Here is a 23,565-nt window from a genome sequence, read left to right on the forward strand (position 1 = left end):
GGTGTGGAACTGTACTTCGGGCTCCTTGGGTAATCAAAATTAATTGATGCTTGCTTCCCAAAGACATTGACACTCTTAGATCCATCCATTAAAATGTCATGATGTCCCATCTTCTTGGTGGGAGTGTACTGATCAACAGGAATGCCAGTTCCAAAGTGTCTAGTCATTTCAAAGTACTTTTTGCATTGATTCTGCATTTTATTTAAACCACCATTAACTATATCTAATTTCCCACTATATTGTGGGTGAAAAGCGGTGAGCAAATCTTTTTTTTTTTGGTCCTGCATATATCTTACATAATTTCTTCTGTAAAATATGTACATATCTGAGATGATTTGTTGGGTTTCTGTTTAAAAAAAATTTCATTATTTTTTTCAGCGTGAATGAGTGTTTTTATACCTCTGTTATGCCTCAATACATTAACTCTAATAGCTGAATAGCTTAATACTGAACAAGAAGTAAACTTACTAAGCAGTAAGCAAAATTCAGACATTTGCCTATGTTGTATACAATTTCTGGCATCATTTGTCTGGCTGCATTTGTGTCTTTTACTTGAAATGAACAAGAAACTATTAAATACATTAATATTCCTTATATTGCAGGGTTATGGTTAGGAGAGCACCCATGGGGCATATTACTACGTTGTATAGTGTCTGACAGATTATTTTTGTATTTATGCCATGCATAGTCAGCCTTCATCCCTTCAGCTCCTAGGGAAAATGTTAAAGGTGCTAGCAGTGCAATTGCAAAAACAGCATACAGTATAAGTACAGCATTTTAGAACTAGTGCTACAGAACCTTAACTCTCATCCCCTTGCACAGCAAGCTGTCCTCTTTTGGTTCGTGGTGGGAACGAATATTTCCTGCTCTGTTCCCCTGTTGTCTGGAAATGCAGGGCACTCTTCCTGTGAGCTCACACACTGCATTAGTTAAATACCCAGTAGCCAGGAAAAGGGGGGTGACGAGGGGCTTGCAGCAGACTGAAAGGGAAAGCAGAGTGTCTGCACTGCACATCTGTACAGGCTGCTCACATCCTAGGAACAATACGTCCCTCAGGTAATGGCTGGGGATAGTGCTCAGGTGCATCGGCTCGGCCCCCCACAATTTACAGGACGTGCATGCACACTGATGGGATCCATTGTTCTCTTATTAGCAGGGGATACATTGTGAATACCCAAGGCTAATTAGGCTGCTTCTAATTTTGGTAGCAATTAACACTTGGCATAGTTTTCTTATAACAAATGCACAGGACCATGTACAGTTGTCAGTGGCATAACTAGATGTTACTGGGCCCCACAGCAAATTAATTTTAGGGCCCCCAACATATCCAGAGGTTGTTCTGTTTTATCAATATTTTTTGAAATTGTATATGAACTAGAGCATCATGGGGCCCCTATACCTCCTGGGCCCCCCTGCAGCCGCAGGGTCTGCTTCCTCTATAGTTACGCCCCTGACAGTTGTATTATGTGTTGGTTCATTTTCCAGCCAGATCCATTTGATATCACTCCAGTCAAGGAGATTCCTTTAGCAGTTAATATTTGCATGAGATTTATTGCAGTGTTATGGTATGCAACAGAATCTAGAAATCTGTCCTCAATTTCAAGTAATACATCACTGTTCTCCTTTAGTCCTGTATAGATAAAGGGGGGTACAACATATGGTACAGAATCTTTAGAGATTCACAGCATAGTGCTAGGTCCCTAGTTATAAATCTGCTAAAATATATCACCTCTAGTGCACAGCCACAATGGTGGGCATTGGCAATGGGAACATTATACATATTATTATATTATTATACTTTTATTCTATGTGTGCCAGCAACTTAATTGCTTATCTTCAATAGTTTAACAAACAATCCTCCAAATGACTTAGGGTAGGACTACATGAACGATTTAGGCGCGATCCGACGCACTGCGACAAAAATAAGGTAAGAGACAGAATTGTCGCATGGTGTCGCAGCGTGCATTGATTGCATCCGACAGTCGCGTAGTATCAACGATGCGACACCATGCGGCAATGCATTCACTTACCTTATTTTTGTTGCATGTGACTTGTGGCATGCGTTTGGTCGGATTGCGCCGAAATCGTTTATGTAGTCCTACCCTTATAGTCAGGCTCATCAACAGATTAGTAGAGTAGCCATCTCCACAGCAGTATCATAAATGAAGAAGAAAACTGGAGAGCCTTCCAGTGTGAATAAATGTAGTTTTTATTGAAGCACTCCATGTTTCGGACCTCAATAAAAACTACATTTATTCACACTGGAAGGCTCTCCAGTTTTCTTCTTCATTTAATTGCTTATCTTCTAAGAACCTCAGTCTTTCAGCCATCATCACAGCCTGGGTTAGTCGTCATGCAGGCCAAGGAAAAGCAAAATCTGGGGCCCCCCAAAAGGAAAAAATATATATACTATTCTAAACTTCCAGCATTTCCTGTCAGCCTTCATAGAGACAATGGATGAATATGCGGGACAGCATTACAAATATATGACACATAGGGAATTTTGGTATAGATACAAATGTTGATATACATACAGATTTTCTTTAAAGAAGAAGTAAACGGGTTTTTTTTCTATCTCTAAATTTACTCTAATCAGCCCCCCAGATAAATGTACCTTAGTCCCTGCTGCCAGTCTGCTCTGGTTCCTGTGTTATCAGCAGCTTGTTTCCCCTTCTTCCTGGTGCAGAGTGAACCCCCGCCCATTAGCTTACTGAGCTCACTCAAATTTAGAGGTAGGAAAAAAAAGTGATACTGTCATGGAAAAACATGTTTTTTTTCAAAATGCATCAGTTAATAGTGCTGCTCCAACAGAATTCTGCACTGAAATCAATTTTTCAAAAGAGCAAACTGAAAACTGAAAAATCTGTTTGCTCTTTTGAGAAATGGATTTCAGTGCAGAATTCTGCTGAAAAAGCACTATTAACTGATGCGTTTTGAAAAAAATGTTTTGCCCAAGACAGTATCCCTTTAAGCTAGCATGGTTTCACTGGCTTATTCTTTGTGGAGGTGGCTGATGCAGAGAAGTTGAGCACGCTTTGTTATAAATGTATTTATATAACACACGTAGGAAGCTTTGCCGCATTACTTCAGATCATTATTTTTCATTTATATATCCTTATTACATTAACAATCGCTGATTAACTGAAACACTGTGCATTACATTTCCAAAATACGATCAGCTTGTGTCCTTTACTTTACACAACTTTTGATCATATCCAGGATGCAGGATGAGGAGGATAGGAGTTTTATGATGGAAGTCCAAGAAGCCCCCACAAGCTTAACCAGCTGAATTAAAAATGACAAAACTGTCCAAATATCTGTCACCAACTTTAGTTTGATATGAACATGTGGCACATGTATTGGATCACCTGTGGGCATCAGGAATTTCTAACTGCATTTTACTGTTTTGTTGTTGTAGTGGACAATAACGAAGAAAGATGGAAGGCTTGACATCCTGTTTAAGTGAAATGCTCAGCAGTGTTAAGGCAGCACAGGCTAAACTGGACAGCAGCCCCTTCACCATGGGAGAATTTTTGAAGAAAGTTGGCGTTGCCAGCAATCAGCCAAGTATAGTAATGGGACGCAAACAGTATGAATGTGATCTATGTGGCCGTTGCTTCTCTGACCCTTCTAACTTAAGGCGTCATAAAAACATCCACACGGGACTGAGGCCTTATGTCTGTGATGAATGTGGAAGCAGCTTCCGACAAAAATCTCAGCTTGACCGCCACCGCCTAGTTCATACGGGGGAACGCCCCTTCCAGTGTGCCTACTGCTCCAAAGGTTTTAGAGACTCTACTGAACTACGTGTGCATTTCCGTGTCCACACAGGAGAAAGGCCCTACAGTTGCCCTGTGTGTCAGAAGAGCTTTTCCCGTGTCTGTTATATGAAAAAACATCAGGAGAAACACACAAGAATTGAAGAGATTCTTCTACAAAGGCAAAACAAATTGCAGGTAATTTCTTCTGTGCATGAAGATGACGATTTACCAGTAGAATTCCAGTGTTCTTTTTGTAGTAAATGGTTTGTCACTAAGGAAGAGCTGGAAACGCATCGCCCTTTGCACCTAAAATTCGGGCCTTCAGGACAGAAGCTGTATGAATGTGGAGAATGTAAGAAATGCTTTAATAATTCATCAAATCTGCGGAAACACACCATTATTCACACTGGAATGAAGCCTTTCACCTGTAATGTGTGTGACCAACGATTCCGGCAAGCGACTCACTTGCAGCGACACTATTTGATCCATACTGGAGAGAGGCCTTTCAAATGTTCAATTTGCCAGAAAGGATTTCGTGACACTAGTGATTTGTTAAAGCATCAACGAGTTCACACTGGGGAGAAGCCATATCAGTGTTCTATATGTGAAAAAAGCTTCAAGCACCTGCATAATGCTCGGCTTCACAGGCAAAGGCATATTAAAGAAAAGCCTATTCCTGATGAGCATACTTCTTCTTCTTTTTACTCTCAGCCCATGTTCTCTTTAAAAACCAGAGATACAGAACCAGAATATTCACATGAAGAATTACATTCCAAACCTAAAGCACTTTCCTATCCTGCGGCTAATATTGAAAACAGCGGAGATAGCTTAAAATGTACCCTCTGCACAAAAACGTTTGCTCGTGTCTCAGGTCTTCATCGCCACTACCTGATTCATACAGGACATCGTCCATTTGGCTGTCACCTATGCGGCAAGACTTTTAGGCAGCTTTCTCATCTTGACCGGCATAAAAGAATTCACACTGGAGAAAGACCCTATCATTGTATAACATGCCATAAAGCTTTCCGTGAGTCGAGTGACCTACTCCGTCACCAGCAGGTACACACTAAGGACAACGTATTCCACTGCCGTCTGTGTCAGAAGACTTATACACAAATACAACAGCTTAAGGCACATGAGCTAAGTCATGGGCAAAATGCTTTTCTTGATACTACGATTTTAGGTGATGATGATGACGACGGCAACTCAATTGAAGTAGTTTTGATGTAATTTTATTGGCCTGTGGAAGACATCTAGCAAACCATTTGAGCTGCTAGAAAACTAAGAAGCAGTGAGAAGATTCACCAAAATATAAAAATAGAAAGTTTGTGATCATTCTCATTCATCCAGGTCATGGTATAGCTGTAGAAAAAAGTAAAATCAACTAGACTTGCTGTGTTTTTTTCCTTGAAGACATTTCACCAGTCATCATTCTCAATTCAGAATACTCTTTTCCAGGGATCCCCAACCTTTTGAACCCATGAGCAACATTCAGAAGTAAAAGGAGTTGGGGGAGCAACATTAGCGTGAAAAATGTTCTTGGGGTACCAAATAAGTGCTGTGATTAGCCATTTAGTAGCCCCTATGTGGATTGTCAGCCTACATTGAGACTATGTTTGGCAGTGCACCTGATTTTTATACAACCAAAACTTGCCTCCAAGCCCGGAATACAAAAATAAGCACCTGCTGAGAGCAACATACAAGGGGTTGGAGAGCAACATGTTGCTCAACAGCTACTGGTTGGGGACCACTGCTCTATTCAGTTATTCTGAATTGAAGTTGCCAGTTGGATGACTGGTGAAATGTCAAGGAAAAAAACACAGCAAGTCCAGTTGATTTGACCTTTTTCTACAGATATAAAAATAGAAAGTCACAATGTATGAAACTGCATCCCGTTTTTTTATGATACCTGTATAAATGTAGGTTTACTAGCTGATTCAAATGAAGTACCCGGTTATTTCAGGAAGATGGAAAGAGTAGTATTTCTCATCTGGTCCATAGACCATGTTTTTAATGGAGCCAGACTGCATTCAAACCCATGATGTTTTAAATGGAATTACCCTTGAATGAGCTGTCTCCAGTAATCGGTAGTGTTGTCATTATAATCAACAGGAAAAGCCCCACTTTACAGTTTCACAATAAACCATATACAGACCCTTTTACCACCAATTCAACTACAACCTTCTACTCTGGTAAACAAGCATTACTGGTTAACTAGTCTATTTAGTATTAAAATACTGATACTGTTTTAATGTACATGGAAATGAGAATTTAAAATGCCTCTAGCGAAAACGCTTTAGGCATTTTCTTTTTTCTACAGCACAAAAAATGAATAATAATAATTGCAAAGCAGAATGATGATCCAAAAAAGCAAGCTTGATAAAAATCAGTTTCATCTCAATGAGTGATGCTTTTATCACTTTTTCGCTGGTCTTGGAACACCTCAGACTTAATAAAATAGCTGATGGCTTTGCAATCGCCATTGTACTTTCGACTCCATATTTATATTCAGCTGTGCAAACCCGCAAACCAAATAATATAAATAAAGGTGTGCTATGAGTTAGTGTGACAACAAGCATAGGTAGTTCAGTTCAAATAAAGAATAGTTAGTTTGGGTGAATGCATGGCAATAGTGGTTATGTGTATAAAAAACATATATACATTAGCTACTGTAAATTGAAATACATTTCCAATGCTTGATGGAGCAGTAATGCCAAAAATAGAAGTGCCAAACCATTCAATTCTATCATATTGTGGGTATCACACACTTAGCGGGTTATTTATTAAAGATTGAGTTGATTTTTACCCAAATAAATCGAGTTTTTGAGGGTATTTTTCCGTCAAAACTCAAATTTTCAGGTTAATTGTGAAAAAATCGCATTTTTCGAGATTTAATATACCCCAAATCTGGAAATTCTGTAGATCGAATACGAAACTGCTCCAGCTAAAACATGTCAAGGTCATGTAGAAGTCAATGGCAGAGGTCCCTTCAACCATTTGTAGATGTTTGTAGCATTCAAGGTTTTTTTTGGTGGGTTTCGCTAAAAAACTCGATTACTTCGAACGATTAGAGTTTTTTTTCGCTAAAAACTTGATTAATACGAGTTTTCAGGTTCTTCACCCAGAATTCACTGATTCAAGTTTTTTTCTATTTGAGTTTTGTAGCTGTCCAGCTAAAGGTGGCTGGTCTGATTAGACTGCAGGTGAGCAGCCTATTAAAGTGTTCCTTTAAATCAGAAAACATATAGAGTTGTGCTTTCAATCCTAAAACTCGGCCTTTGATAACTAAACCCCTGAGCAGTTGCACCTTTGCTGGCAGCACTGCTACAAGGCACAGAGCACTATGGGCAAAAAAATGGCAGTTTGATCATTGCCTCACTTACAGCAGTATGTGTACAGGTGCTACTTGCCCTTTGTTATTGAAATGTGACATCCATTGATTGGCGGTGTTGAGAAGCCAATGAAGGATTTGTAAATATATGTATATATGTTATTTACAAAAAATCCAAAACCCTTTAACACCACTATTTTTTAAAATGTATTGCCTCTATAATTAGCATGTATTAGGGCAATGCTGCAAGACATTGTAATAAAAAGTTTTGTTGCCCACCACAGAAAACTTTCCTCTGACCATCATTATTAAGCATTAGCCCCCCCCCCCGTATGAACTGTTTTCATCTAAAAAAAAAAATACAAAGGCATTTGTATAAGTGATACCTTTTTGAGGGTATTTTTCCGTCAAAACTCAAATTTTCAGGTTAATTGTGAAAAAATCGCATTTTTCGAGATTTAATATACCCCAAATCTGGAAATTCTGTAGATCGAATACGAAACTGCTCCAGCTAAAACATGTCAAGGTCATGTAGAAGTCAATGGCAGAGGTCCCTTCAACCATTTGTAGATGTTTGTAGCGTTCAAGGTTTTTTTTGGTGGGTTTCGCTAAAAAACTCGATTACTTCGAACGATTAGAGTTTTTTTTCGCTAAAAACTTGATTAATACGAGTTTTCAGGTTCTTCACCCAGAATTCACTGATTCAAGTTTTTTTCTATTTGAGTTTTGTAGCTGTCCAGCTAAAGGTGGCTGGTCTGATTAGACTGCAGGTGAGCAGCCTATTAAAGTGTTCCTTTAAATCAGAAAACATATAGAGTTGTGCTTTCAATCCTAAAACTCGGCCTTTGATAACTAAACCCCTGAGCAGTTGCACCTTTGCTGGCAGCACTGCTACAAGGCACAGAGCACTATGGGCAAAAAAATGGCAGTTTGATCATTGCCTCACTTACAGCAGTATGTGTACAGGTGCTACTTGCCCTTTGTTATTGAAATGTGACATCCATTGATTGGCGGTGTTGAGAAGCCAATGAAGGATTTGTAAATATATGTATATATGTTATTTACAAAAAATCCAAAACCCTTTAACACCACTATTTTTTAAAATGTATTGCCTCTATAATTAGCATGTATTAGGGCAATGCTGCAAGACATTGTAATAAAAAGTTTTGTTGCCCACCACAGAAAACTTTCCTCTGACCATCATTATTAAGCATTAGCCCCCCCCCCCCGTATGAACTGTTTTCATCTAAAAAAAAAAATACAAAGGCATTTGTATAAGTGATACCTTTGGGTTTTAATCACTATTCACAGTGCCTTATGCCTCAGGCCTTAGAGCCTTTCCTGCTAATTAAAAAGGAGGAATTGCAATTTGTGGGAGATATAAGTGTAAAATATATGCAATGTATAGTAACTTCTTTAATGACCCCAGAAAATACTATGTGGCTCGGAGGAAGGGAAAACATTTTCGATTTAATTCCTTTGTGATGTGGAAAAGACTGACATACGCTTTCAGACTGCTATCCGTTGTGTTTTGTAGGTTAACTGGAAACTTTTGTAGTTTGTAAATAACCTTTTAGGAAACTTTGCTTAATTTATAGATTATAGTGAACTATGGCCATTATCTGTTCTTTGTAAGATTTTGTAGATTCTGCTGATTTGTATGTTCTACCGCAATAAACATCTGTGATAAAAAAAAAAGTTGAAGGTCTCAGAATGACAGACATAATATTTTACTGAGTTTTTGGTAATATGTTTTATGTTTAAACACCAGTTTATTAGACTTCTTTTTATACAGCGAACCAAGTAAAACATCCTACAACAAAACTGTCTTTTTCCACATATCGTTGGATGATGATATATTTATGGCTTTTTCCTTATCCTGTATTCTGTATGCAATATCTACTAACAACCTGATAGACATTTTATAGTATATTACTATAAAGTTCAAACCTCCATTTTTTTCTCTATATGGGGCAAATTCACTAACCTCCGAAAATTCGCCACCGACAGCTTCGATCACATTGCAACACTTCGACAGGCGTAGATTCACCAGGACAACACTAATTCACTAAAATCCAAAGTTGCATCCAGGATGCCGAATGCTGCCAAAGTTGCACTAGCGTTACTGCAGCAAGAAAAGCGAATTTGCGCTAGCGTTGCCTCATTTGCAGACTGCGGGAAGTTAAAGTTGAATGGACGTATATGTTGCAGCAAATACATTACGCTACACAAGCCCGGGAAACCTAAATGAAATAAAATAAAGTTGTTATAGTGCCCTACACATGAGCCCAGTGTATAGTTTAGTTGCCATATGTTAGGAAATTTAGGGGGGAAGCCGGTTACCCCCCCAAAAAAATTATGTTCTTTTTCAGCCTATCACCCTGAAAAAGGAAAAGACGCTAGCGTTTTTTGGGACTTAGAAAAATGTTCAACTATTTTTTTAGGAAGTCCTATCTACTCTATTGCACTTCGCCTGGTCTGAGGTGGCGAAGGCAAGTCTGGCGCAAGAGGAAACCTTCAGTAAAATCCGCATCTTAGTGAATTTGCGTAGTTACGTCCATTCGCCAGAGTGCAAATTCGCCAGGCGTTAGGGAGCAAAGTACCGCTAGAGTCTATCTCCTTCACTAGCGAAGTTACGCTAGCAACCGTTGGTAAATCGACGAAGTACGGAAATGACGTCACACTGTCAAATTTTCACCCACGTTAGTCAATTTGCCCCTAGGAATAGAAAGAGGAGTAATAAAAAGTAGCAATAACAATAAATTTGTAACCTTACAGAGCATTTGTTTTTTAGGTTGGGACAGTGAGCCCCAATTGAAAGCTGGAATGAGTCAGAAGAAAAAGGCAAAAACTATAAAAAAAGAAAAAATGAAACCCCAATAAAAAGTTGCTTAGAATTAGCCATTCTATAACATGCTGAAAGTTAACTTAAAGGTGAACCACCTCTGTAAGCTCTTTGAGATTGCCATGCTGCATGGTGCCACTAAACTTGTTGCACAAGAAAAGACAAAAACATAAATTTTATGGAGTTGGCAGTCAGGTCCTTGACAGCCAGTGGCATAGATATTACAATCCAGGCACACATATGTTTCAAAAATGATTAAATATGCAGCAGCATTTATACTTCGCATAAGACAATTCTACAACCCCCCAAATTGTGTCAGTGGCACGTGTCTCAGCGGTCACCCTGTGTGCAATCCAGTAGCAAAATTAAGCAAGATTTAACCACATTACACATGGTTGGAACCAAGGTTATCCCAATAGGATTGGTTTGCCACCAATATGGATTCATGCAAATTTAGTAAGGATCAAGAACAAGGACCTGTTTAAGTTAATAACAATATTAATAACAGCATCTTACCTTTCATGAACCCATTTTTATATGAACTTCAATAGTGCACTGTTTTGTCCTAAAGTAGGCCTTGTTTTGTCCCTAAATTAGTATAAAATGTGGCCCTTGTATCCACAAAAGACTAGGACCCACTGATAGGGTTGCCATCCGGCAGGTATTTTGCCGGCCTAGCCAGTAGGGTTGCCACCTGGCCGGTATTTTACCGGCCTGGCAGGTATAAATTATGCTTGATGCTAATGTTATTAATAGGAAAAGATGGCAAAAATATAGGAAGGCCAGTATTTTTTTCCAGAAAAGGTGGCAACCCTACTAGCCTACTAGTAAAACACCTGCCAAGTCCAGGGCCGGTATTACAAATTTACCGGCAATGTAGCTGCCAGTAAATTTGTAATACTCTTTAAAAAGACCCCTTGGCCTGCCCCCAATCCCCTGTAAAACTTAACTGAAATCCGTCGTGAAATCCCTGTGCCGCGGCCCCGCCCCCTTTTGTGTCATAGCCCCGCCAATTTTGATGTCACGACCCACCCCCCCACCAGCCGGTAAAACATTTAGGAAAAGATGGCAACCCTACCCACTGATCCTACCAAGAAACAGAGCCTAAAAGCTCAAGATTTTGCTTGATCAAATTCTGTCAGACTTTTTAAATTTGCCCTTGTTTCGTCCCTTAATTGTGAAAAATGTTCCCTAGTTTGCGCAAAACAAAACTAGAAACATATGATACCAGAGTGAATAAAAAGTCTGAACACCATCTGGTCAGATTCATCGTCTTTCTTATATTAACCTTGGTTTTGTCCTTAAATTGTAAAAAAAAAAAATGTTTGCACGAAAAAATACCCTTGTTTGGTCCCTTAAGTGTGAAAAATGTGACCCTGGTTTGCTCAAAAATAATGGAACTATATGATACCAAAAGTCAAAAACACCTAAACACTTTTGGCCAATTCCAGCCATCGTCTTTTCTTAAATGAATCCCAGTTTCCACAAACAACACCAATCAAGATTAACCCCACTGGGGCGCCATTGCGAGCAAACGCCAAGAAAACACGTATTTTCCCCTTGGCATTGAGTGTGACTGAGCTAAGAAAAACATGTTTTTGACTAACATTCAACAAGTTGAGGCTCTGGCAGCAACAGGAATTAAAGGCAAGAACCAGGGTAAAAAATCAGAATGATTTATTTCCTTCTGCCCAACAAAAGAAATAACAAGTGAGTATGGTTGGGGGAGAAGAATGTGAGTGAACATCGCCGCACTGGCAACAACGTAATACTGGCGCCTTCAACCTGTGCGACGGCTTTACGTATGTCACGTCTGCACTCGTCAATCCCCGGAGGGCTACGTGCTGCGTCATTGCGCGCCGCCATTCGGAAGCCGTGACGTCGAGACGGTGACGCAACTCTGGGCGAGCTGGCCTGCAGGAGCAGTGGAGCTGGGCATTTAAACGACGATCCGGGACTGCGGGCTGTGTTATGAGAATCGGCCGGGACCTTTGGGCGGGATGCTCAGAGGCCGAGCAGCAGCAGCTGGAGGGGGTGTGGCTGCCGCTGGGAGGCTCAGGCTTTCTTTCATTTAAACAGGTGATTGTGTCACATGTTCTTATGATGTTGCAGCCCATCCTTTTCCTACATCCCAAACCTGTCCAATAGCTTTCCTCTTTAGCATTCACTTTACTGGGATTCATCGTGCTGCAGACTGCAGTGCAATACAATGAAGTGATTTCCAATCCGGAAACTTGACAGCTTTAGCAATTTACAAGTATGTCTTCCCTATTTGCTGCTGAGCAACAGCTGACAGCCCCCCCCCTTTACATCCAAACTAGGCAATGATGGGAGCTTTTTTTTTTTTGCAGTTCTAACAAATATAAATGATAAACTGCAGCCAATTTAGTCATCTCTGAAACCAATGGGTGCCCACAAGCCCACGCTCATCACCTACGGGTGAGACCAATACAATTATGTTTTTATTTAGTAATTAAAGAACTAGTTCACCTTTTAATTAACTTTCAGTGTGATGTAGAGAGAGATATTCTGAGACCATTTGCAATTTGTCTTCGTTTTTTTTTTATTTGTGGTTTTGGGGTAATTTAGCTTTTTATTCAGCAGCTCTCCAGTTTGCAATTTTAAAGGAACAGTAACACCAAAAAAAGTGTTTTAATGGAATGACAATGTAATGCACACTTGCCCTGCCCTGTAGTGATGTGCGGGTCGAGAATTTCTCGACCCACACCAGACCCTAACCCGCCCGCTCCTTACCTGCATCCGACCAGGTCCGCTGCTCCCCTTTATTTATAGACCCACGCCTGACCCACCCCTTTTGTGACGTCACTGTGGGGCGGGTCTATAAATAAAGGGGAGCAGCAGTCCTGGGTCGGATGCGGGTAAGGAGCGGGCAGGCGGAAGTCTATAAATTCCAGCGCCGGAAGCCGGCAGTACTAGGTTGCGGGCGGGGAGAAGAAGAGAAGAGCTTGCCCCACACATTTTCTCCAGGGGTCGGCCCACACATCCCTACTGCCCTGGTAAAACTGATGTGTTTGCTCCAGTAATACTACTATAGTTTATATAAACACGCTGCTGTGTAGCCATGGGGGCAGCCATTCAAGCACAGGATACACAGTAGATCATACATTCCAACTGTCCTGTTTTCAGAGGGACAGTCCCTCTTTTGACAGCTCAATCCGCAGTCCCTCGTTTGTACTGGAAAGTCACAATTTTCTCTTGCCCTCAACAGCCAGAAAAAGAAACAAAGTTTTTAACTTAATTGGCTTTTGGCAGAGAGCCCAGAACAGCCACAGCTGCAGATAAGATACTTTTGTTATCATTTTGAGATAAGCAAATAAGTAATTGTAACAAAATAACATAACAGGTCCCTTGGGAGAAGTTAGACTCACAATTTAAAGGAAAAGTAACACAAAAAAATTGTGACAAATCCACACTAAACATATTAAATCTCTGCTTCTGGATGTACACTGTAGAATGGCGAAAGGGCGATTCTGCAAAATCCGAGGTGCGGCGCTCCACATCTCTGCCTAGACTGCTGAAGCGGAAGCTAGTTCTTGCTGCTGTACTGAAACACTTCAGAAACACTACTATAGTTTAAATAAACAAACTGCTGTCTAGCCACGGGGGCAGTTCCTTTAAACCAGATGAATGGTGAAGGTTGTAACACTTTTCTTCATCTGGAGCAGGTTTCCTATTCGCATTAGCCCAGCAGCAGTACATTGTAAGTGATTTCAATATACCAAGAGCTCCAGGCTTAGGAGATTCAAATGAAATGTGGTTACTTTAGGTAAAAATGGGTAGACCAATCATTTATACGCAGACAAACTTGGGGATTCAGTGCAATGACTGCATATGAATTTAAGTCGTCATCACTTGCTCATATCTGACCTTATATCTGTTTTTTATTTATTTCTTTGTTTAGGAAAGTTTGGACTTGTGAAATGGAAGCTAATGCAGGGGATGAGGGAATCCACTTTCAGAACTACCCTTTTGATTTCCTGGAGTTCCTGAACCATCAGCGCTTTGAGCCTATGGAATTGTACACCCACCATGAGCACGCAAAGGCTGTAGCAGCACTTCCTTGCCCTCCACCTCAGTACGATTACAATCATCAGGCCCAGCCCAATCACGTTCAGTTTGCAAGTACTAGCACTTCAAAACCTAAAGAATTTAAAGTTGAAGCCCCTGCTTCCTCTTCACTTTCTCCCTCCAAAAAGCCAGATATTATAGCTACCACACAGCAGTTCAACAATCAGACCCCAATCACAACTACCCAGACCATTTTTGACAGTGCTTTCAATACAGCGCAGTGGGGGATTGTTGATCTATCAAGTCATCAACATCTGTTCAACAACCTAAAACGTAGCCTCCCTGTAGCTCAGGGACAGTTGCAACCTGAAGAGGAGAACAAAGACGATAAAAACTACTTTCGTCGCCTGAAATATCTCATTGACCGTCGTTTTCCTTGCACAGTTTGCCAAAAGTCATTTAAGCAATCATCACATCTAGTACAGCACATGCTGGTGCACACTGGTGAAAGGCCCTACGAGTGCAATACTTGTGGGCGCACATACAATCACATCTCAAGTTTGATAAGGCACAGGCGTTGTCATAAAGAAGAAATGGAAGCAGAGCTAACTAATACAGTCCCACCCGCAGACGGAGAGGCTGCGGCAGCAGCTGCAGTAGTGGCGGCAGCTGCCGCTGCAATGTCTGAGGCCGCTGCCGGTTCTGCTGAGATGCCTGTAACTGGCAGTGAGCAGAGTATCCCCTTACCTCAGGACGGGCCATTCACGTGCACTCTTTGCTGGAAGGTGTTTAAGAAACAAAGTCATCTTCATCAGCACCAGATCATACACACAGGAGAGAAGCCATTCAGTTGTAGTGTGTGTTCAAAAAGCTTTAATCGTCGCGAGAGTTTAAAACGTCATGTGAAGACCCATTCTGACTCCATGAAAGTTCAGTGTGAGGTGTGTGGAAAATCATTTCGGGACACGTCATACCTGTTGAAGCACCAAACCACACATACAGGTGAGAGGCCAGATTACAAATGTGAATTCTGCGGCAAGTCTTATGCTGCCCCCCAGAGCCTTTTGAGACATAAACAGGTTCACGAACAAGGCCTGGCATTGCATCAGCAGCCATTGTTACAACAGTCATTGTTACAACAGCCATTGGTGCAGCAGCCTTTGGTACAGCAGCAACCACCCCTCAATGAGGTGATTAAGGAACCCACATCATCGGTTACAATAGAGGCAGCTTCTCTTCTAGGTACAGATGTATCAAATGTTGGCCATGCTGCTATTAGCGTAATTGGGAAAATTGGGTCTATTTTTGGTCCTAATTCTTTGCAAAAACCATCTTCTGTAAATAACAATGCTAAGACTTTCTGCTGCAATGTTTGTGGACGCGGCTTTGGTAGACGGGAAACTCTCAAGCGACATGAACGCATTCACACTGGAGAGAAGCCGCATCAGTGTTCAGTCTGTGGCAAGCGATTCAGAGAGTCATTTCACCTCACTAAACACCATGTAGTACATACTAGAGAGCGACCATATAAGTGTGAGTTGTGTGGAAAGGTCTTTGGCTACCCTCAGAGCCTGACACGCCATAAACAGATCCACAGACTCCAGCTACCTTGTTCAGTGGCCACTGGCTCTCTTCCACCGGACAGACTTACTTTTGGATGTACTGATTGCGGAGAGAGGTTTCCAGACTCTTTTCACCTTATGAACCACAAGGAGTTGCACATGAATGAGAAGCCTTATGTATGTGATACATGTGGTAAATGTTTTGGATTTATTGAAAATTTGATGTGGCACAAGCTAGTACATCAGACAGCCCCGGAACGTCTCCACCCTGTAAGTCAGTGTCAAGATGTAGCAGAAGGTCAACAAGTAAATTGCTTAGAGAATAGTGCCCCTAATGATGTTCCTGGAACCGAAGTTGTTGCAGCAGCCGCAGCTGCTGGACTTGTGTCTTCTCCTTTTGAGGAACACCCTATGGTCCCAAGCGGGGAGCGATTTTCATGCAGTATTTGTGGTCAAAGTTTCAAGCACTTTCTTGGCTTAGTTACTCATAAGTATGTTCACTTAGTAAGACGCACGCTCGCTTGCAATGTATGTGGACAGAATTTTGCAGGGGCTTATGATCTGCTACTTCATCGCCGGACTCACTTGCAGAAGCGGCATTTCACTTGTTCTGTGTGTGGAAAGCGCTTTTGGGAAGCAGCCCTCCTCATGCGCCATCAGCGTTGCCATACTGAAGAAAGACCTTACCGCTGCACTATTTGTGGCCGTGGCTTCTTGCATTCTTGGTATCTTCGTCAGCACAAAGTGGTGCACACTGGGGAGAGAGCATACAAGTGCGCTCTGTGCAACAAACGATTCGCCCAGTCATCCAGTCTGGCAGAACATCAACGTTTGCACATCGTGGCTCGTCCTCAGCGTTGCCCGACCTGTGGTAAGACTTTCCGCTACCGTTCCAATCTCTTAGAACATCAACGTGTGCACTTAGGTGAAAAGGTTTACCGCTGTGACCAATGTGGGAAGAGTTTCTTTTACATTTCATCCATCCTTAGGCACCAGCGTTCCCATGATGCTAAACCAGACCTACGTTGTTCTTGTTGCCTCAAGCTTTTCAAGGACCCTAAGTATTTTAGCAAACATGTGCAAACCCACCAAGGTGGTCGGCCTTTCAAATGTGGAGCCTGTGGTGAGGCCTTCAGCAATACTTATGGACTGAAAAAGCATCGGCAGACACATAAAATGGAGAGATTAGCTGCTGCTGCAGCACTTGTTGAAGGACAGAAGACTTTGTAACCAGGTTCTTACTAAACCTACTTGCAAAGTTTATAGCCTTGCTATTGCTCCTCACCGACCACATTTTATGTAACGTTCCTTACTGTAACTATAAGAAGGTTGAGATATTGTAATTAGTCCATATTTTATGTTTAAATGCAGTGTAACAGCAGCCTGTGAGCAGAGCTAGTCATTACCTGTGCTGGGTTTGTTGAGTATCTGTTCACTGAATATTAAAACCTTTGCTGCTGTTACATCGGCTACAAGTAATGATGAATTATAGTCAGTGCTGTGAATTACTGCCATTATCATTTTCTACTGTCGAGAATGGTAAAAGTGCAAACATAATGTACAAACGGATATAAACTGTAATCATGTAATTTACCCAAGAGAGCAGTGAATCGGAAATATACAAAAAGAAATTCTGAAATGTTGTAAAATGGGTCCATTCCTTATGCAGTGGGTGTCTTGGATTCGGCACAGGAGAAAATTCAGGACTCGATAAAAGGCATTATGAAATATATAACCAAAGAAAATATGTAAGAAGTAGGTTCTGCTAACAATGTCATTGGCTTCACTTATCATTCTGTGCAGGGTTTGTTGTTAGAGAAATTGACATCACAGCTTTGCATTTTTGTTGAACTACCGGGCAATGTCTGGACAAGCACCACATGTTTTATTTCCCTTTCAAATTTAATTGGAGCTAGAACAGAAATATGCCCTTTAAGGAGAAGGAAAATTAAAATCACTTCATGTGTTCTTCATGTTAGGCACTTACCCCGGGCATTTGCTCATGTTAGTAGAATACTGCACCGGCCTGGGGTACGTCTGTGCAATCAACACAAAGCCGTCCTCTTCTTCTACTTCTTTCTTCGAGTAGGTGCACAGTAGAGTAAAAAGTGCAACTATAACAAAAAAAACGGTCTTTTCACGTAGAAGAAATGGAAGAAGAGCATCACTCTGTTGTGCTCGCTCAGAAGTAACCAGGGAGATTGCAGTTTGCCAACAAATGCACCGGCCTGGGGTATCAGGTAAGTGAAAATAATCACTGGGGGGTGCCTAACATTTGGCACCTACAGTGATTGTAACTTTCCTTCTCCTTTAAAGTCTGCTTCTGTATACTGAAATACAGAAATTTGCAGTGTTCGAGTACACCGTGTATTATTGAAATACCCCTCTCCTAGGTCTGTCATCCATTAGACACCGTTTTATTCTAGTTTTTATTTTTATCCAGTGTGTTGTTGAACGCATACTTCTGTTTTTAGTTATAAACTTATCCCATATTCATTGACTATAAAAAGGCATATGGAGGTCAGTATAATTAACAGCTATTTAAACAGAAAACTCAGGGTTATTCACATAAAACATTTTAAAAAGTTTATCTTATTCTTTCATGAAACAGTTTGCTCCTATTTTTATTTTCTAGGGCAGACAGTGTAGAAGGATTATAACTATTATATGCTCTTGCTGATACAGCAGAATGCATATGTAAAACATCTGTTTATGTAGGTAGACACAAGGAAACAAAGTAAGTTGGTGATTTTGCTTTTCTGTTGAATTATGACACAACAGAAGGGTCTGGGATGACAGAAGAGTGGCTGTAGCAAGGGAGGATTGAAGGTCTTATGCAAAGTAAAATCTGCAAACAGGGTTTGTAACATCATCTGTTATTCCCAGTTGATCTTTTGCACTGGCAGTATCCAAAACTCTTTTATCTGTTGTTGGCATTGTCGAGGCCAATATGGTCCTAAGGTCAATTACACCGGGAAAATTAATGTTAACCTTGTTCCATAAGAACATTCTAAAATGCTTTTTCTGCCCCAACAGCTCACATATGCTTGGTTATTATCCCTATGCAGTCCCAGGTTTGGATGAGTTGAAAAACAAGCCAGCAAGCCGCAAGTAACAATTGTAAAAGAGCATGATGGATATAGACATAAGAACAAAAAGAACAGAGGCGCCAAAAGAATAAAAGGATATAAACGAGTTTAAAAAACAAAACTTGGTAATCAGAGCCCAGTAGTGGACTTACCTCCTCCAAGCAGACACAAAACGACTGTAATTAAGCAGTCAAAATTTATTAACGAACTCCAATCAGTATCACGCGTTGTACTGATTGGAGTTCGTTAATAAATTTTGACTGCTTAATTACAGTCGTTTTGTGTCTGCTTGGAGGAGGTAAGTCCACTACTGCCTCCTCTGATTACCATGTTTTGGTTTTTAAATCCTTTTATTCTTTTGGCGCCTCTGTTCTTTTTATACAATACTAAGTCCACCCTGGGTGGAGGGTTGATACCCTTGTTCTATCTACAGAGAGCGACTTCTTAATCCTGAGTGGGGTCAGGACAATCTCCCCACCTGCCTTTACAGTGGTTGCCTATTGTGAGTATATGTTATCTACTCTTATTTCATTATCCCTTACCAATACATATTACACTATTGGGGCTCTTGGTGTTCCTTTTGTTTATAGACATAAGTACAGAACAGCTGCAGATGGAACCTAGGTCGCATGGGCCAACGTTCAGATTATAAAACAGTATGTCATAACTCCCAACATTTGAAAAAGATTTGAGACACTATGCGAGGCAAACATCTTTTGACCCTGCCCATTTTATGGCCACGCCTCCTAAATACCACATGCATTTTACAAAATTTGGCAGGTTAACCGAAGTTGTTGCAGCAGTCGCAGCTTTCCAGGTTATGGAAAGTTTGAACGCATTTTGGGGGCATTTTTTATGAGTTAAGTTTTGCTAATGAAAGTGAATTGCCCTTTAAGCTGCAAGTACCGTTTCCACAAGAGACCTGCTTATCTTAAATAGTTACAATTGTAACTTTGCTTATATTAAAATGTCACAAATGTATCTAAGTGCAGGTGCTGAATTTTCTGGGCTCTCTGCCTCTTTTTTAATTACATTTCAGAAACACTGTATCTTTTTTTGGTTGTTCAGTGCAGGAGATCAAAGAGAAACTCGGGACATTCAATAAGAAATCTGGACTGTCCCGCATGTCAGTTGGGGGTTATGCTATTTGCCTATGCACAATGATCTGAACACAACCACATCTACAGCCTGGAGTGCTTCTTGCACGACGGCCTTTTTAAACCTGCCAATAGGTATCTGGCCAATAAAGACCCAGATATACGTTGTTCAAACCATTGTTTTGGCTCGATATAGGGTCTAATAAGCTGGTGCCTTGGTCTGGAGTGGCTGCGTTGGCAGCCGGTGTCTACCCAAGTACATCCACCTTATGATGTGCTCACTTGTACTGCCAATATTATTTAATATAATATATATCTATGGGTGTGCCAGTTGACCCTTAAGCCATATCCAGTCTATGAGTCAAAAATATGTTGAACAAATGTTTGGTGCCACCAAAACAAGGATTTGTGTTCTGTTTCGGAGCCTTATGACCAACTTTGGAATTGTTGGGAATGTAGCAAAGCTTAAATGGATTCTGTTTGCAACAATCGCATCTTGAAGATGAAGTTTACCCATTTGCAAGTAGGATTATCAGTCACTTATTTTATGTAACAAATATTCAGCACACCTGTATTTATTTAAGTAGCTGCAGTTGTGCTGATGGTGCGACCTTAACCAAAACTCTTTGAAGCTATAACTCCTGTTGGCTACATTTTTATGAAAAATGTGCATAGTTTTATTAATTTGTATTAAATCACATCTCTCAATTGCACACAATGATTTCAGGTGGCTTGTCCGCCATGTGTTTTTCCTTTTGCTTTAAATGCAGGGTCAAAATGCCCAAAATCAATAATGTCCGCAATATGTACCTTTACTGCTTTCTTTCATGCAATTATCTTTCCCAAGAATTAGGGAATAGCAGTTGGGTTTTTTTGGGTGTTTGAAGTAAACAAAAAAACACAGCGGGCAAGATGCCCCAAAATCATTGTGCATGCCATTGCTCTTACTCCACAAGCTAAGCCGTGCAAAACAGATATTAGGGATAATTTACGACTGCAAGTGCAAAGTGCAATTTAGTGAAATCACAACTGTAGCAAATGCATCAAAAATACTGCAGTTGCACTGAGTTTTCGAAGTCTGGTTGGCATTTCAGGTGCTTGTTGTCACAATAGATACACGAACAGGAGGACGGCACTCCGGTGCTGGGTACTGTAGGAATACATAGGCCTTACGCGTTTTGGGAACACCTTCCCTTAGTCATAGGCTTCTCGAAACGCGTAAGGCCTATGTATTCCTACAGTACCCAGCAATAAAAACCTGTTTTTACCGGAGTGCCGTCCTCCTGTTCATGTATCTATTGTTGGCAGTGGGGACGCTGCGGACTGAGCACCATAGGGGAGCAGCCAAGCAGTGGTGAGTTCGAAGCGGTCCTTATTGGTTTCGTGGAGATTCTTGTTGTCACAATGGTGTGTGTGTCCAATTCTTTATGCACAAAGTCTGCTGCATCTATTGACCCAGATTCCAATTTGGAACAGGACGAAAACAGTTATTTAACATTTTTTTTTTTAAAAGTCTCACTGAATAAATGTTAATCAGTTAAAATCTTATCGGTTCCATTAAACAATTTGCACCTACTTTTATTTCCTTTGGACAGACACTGTAGAAGGATTTGATGACATACCCCTGTCAATCAGTATTGGCCCAGCCCGCAACTGCAAAAAGTCATAAATGACCTCTACTGTTTTTTTTTATCTGTAACTGATCATTATAATGTCCTTTTTAACATTCATAATAATTGTAATTTATTAAGCTTAACTAAGGTCCAATTTTTTTCTCATAACCATGTTTTCCAACTAATTAAGAAATTAAAAACGTGATAATTCAAATAAGTCCTTCATTTCACTGAAACACTGTTATTGTCTTTGTGCCAAGCTGTCCATATATTGCATTTCACTTTTTTTTCCCCTCTTCATTTCTGTCAGATGTGTATGCTGTACAACTGCATATATATATTCCCTGTTTTTATGGATTTTTAATGTTCCCCTGCTTTTGACATGATTTTAGTGTACTCAAATGATTCATGCAATTTGTGAAGCTTTACTTTTTTGAATATCCTTGCCAGTATACATTGTAGCAGCTCCAGTCTTTTCTGTCTTGAGAAGAGTCAGAACAAATCCGCCATTAAACAATGCATTTTCAAATATTGTGCATTTGTAATGCTATTGTCTCTAAATGAAATACAGATGTCATCTCTCTATGTTTATTGTTATAGATGCACAGAGAATCATACCACTCATTTTTCTAGTTTAACAGCAAGAAAAGTAATAAATGTCTGTAGAGAACGATAGTAACAGTTAAATCGGGTTGAAAAAACACAAAGTCCATCAAGTTCAACCCCTCCAAATGAAAACCCAGCATCCACACCTCCATACTTTCACATAAATTCTATATACCCATACCTATACTAACTATAGAGTTTAGTATCACAATAGCCTTTGATATTATGTCTGTCCAAGAAATCATCCAAGCCACTCTTAAAGGCATTAACTGAATCAGCCATCACAACATCACCCGGCAGTGCATTCCACAACCTCACTGTCCTGACTGTGAAGAACCCCCTACGTTGCTTCAAATGAAAGTTCTTCTAGTCTAAAGGGGTTAACAACGTTATCTTCTACAGCAGGGCTGTCCAACTGGCAGCCTGTGGGCACCCTTGTGTGGCCCACCACATGAAAGTCTGCCTGCTGTGACTGCTTACCTTGTGTAAATTTAAAAGATGTCAGTGCTGAGATTAACTGGACCCTGCATTGCTTACATCTCAAATTCAGACTGTAATCTCCTGCATTGCTCACACCTGTATTTCCCCCTACATTGTTTACACCTGTAACACCTCTAATGTTCACACCCCTAAAGCCCTGTACTGCTCACAACTCAATCCCAGACTGTACATGCCCACACTATTTACACCTCATACAAACTGCTGGAGGGGTACCAGCACTGTGTCACTGTATGTAGCACAGTATGAACTGTTCATCTTAGAGTGTGCCATACTCTGTTTTCCCTATGCTCCCTGTGTGGTCCCATACTTTGCCTGTCCTATGCCCCCTGTATGTGCCATACTCTGCCTTCCCCATGCTCCCTCTGTGTGCCATATTTTGCCTGGCCTATGCTCCCTGTGTGTGCGCCATAATTTGCCTGTTCTATGCTCCCTGTGTGTGCCATACTCTGTCTGCCCTATGCTCCCTGTGTGCCATACTTTGTCCTATGCTCCCTGTGTGTGCACACCAAACTCTGCCTGCCCCATGCTCCCTGTGTGTGCACCATACTCTGCCTGCCCTATGCTACCTGTGTGTGCACCATACTGTGCCTGTCCTATGCTCCCTGTGTGTGTGCCATACTCTGACTGCCCCATGCTCCCTTGGTGTGCTATACTCTGCCTGCCCTATGCTTCCTGTATGTGCCATACTGTGCCTGCCGTATTCTCCTTGTGTGTGCCATACTCTGCCTGCCCTATGAGTGATATCCCTGCAGGGAGCACCAACCATTTGGTTTTTTGTTGTTCTACCACCATTAATGTGGGTATAGTCTTAAAAGTTATTGTGGTAACATGCGTGTGATTTAAACTGGGTGTAGTTTTAAAACAGCTATCCATGCAGAGTAGCACAGCAGAGCTTATGAGCACCATCTTTGGATCCTCCTCCTTTTCTTTTGGCAATTTACAGAGCCTTCCATCCAGTACATGCTCAGTTGGCACGAATGCCAGACTGGCCCCAACTGTGCATGTGTGAAAAAGCTAAGTGTCCTTGGTCCCTTACGGGAGAAATCCAAAGATGGTGCGCATGAGCTCTGTTGCGCTTCTCTGCATGTATACGTTAATGTCAGGGACACTTTTTTTTCAAGTAATGGACTA

General features: G+C 41.0%; 2 protein-coding genes across 2 annotated transcripts; both read left to right on the forward strand.

The window, feature by feature from the left end:
* Nucleotides 1–954: 954 nt before the first annotated feature.
* Nucleotides 955–5,135, forward strand: znf235.L (zinc finger protein 235 L homeolog). Its single transcript, XM_018226195.2, has 2 exons — nt 955–1,056; nt 3,419–5,135. Exon 2 carries the CDS (start codon nt 3,438–3,440, stop codon nt 4,989–4,991), a length of 1,554 nt encoding a protein of 517 aa, XP_018081684.1. The 5' UTR covers nt 955–1,056; nt 3,419–3,437; the 3' UTR covers nt 4,992–5,135.
* A 6,104-nt stretch (nt 5,136–11,239) lies between these two features.
* znf865.L (zinc finger protein 865 L homeolog) lies at nt 11,240–17,052 on the forward strand. The gene is made up of 2 exons (XM_018226193.2): nt 11,240–12,016; nt 13,860–17,052. The coding sequence occupies exon 2, from the start codon at nt 13,879–13,881 to the stop codon at nt 16,756–16,758; it is 2,880 nt and encodes a 959-aa protein (XP_018081682.1). The 5' UTR covers nt 11,240–12,016; nt 13,860–13,878; the 3' UTR covers nt 16,759–17,052.
* The last annotated feature ends 6,513 nt before the right edge of the window (nt 17,053–23,565 follow it).

Source organism: Xenopus laevis, chromosome 7L (assembly GCF_017654675.1).
Source record: "Xenopus laevis strain J_2021 chromosome 7L, Xenopus_laevis_v10.1, whole genome shotgun sequence".
Taxonomy (NCBI): Eukaryota; Metazoa; Chordata; class Amphibia; order Anura; family Pipidae; genus Xenopus; species Xenopus laevis.

Coding starts and splice junctions, on each gene's coding strand:
- znf865.L (XM_018226193.2), top strand. CDS start 13,879: ATGGAAGCTAATGCAGGGGATGAGGGAATCCACTTTCAGAACTACCCT.
- znf235.L (XM_018226195.2), top strand. CDS start 3,438: ATGGAAGGCTTGACATCCTGTTTAAGTGAAATGCTCAGCAGTGTTAAG.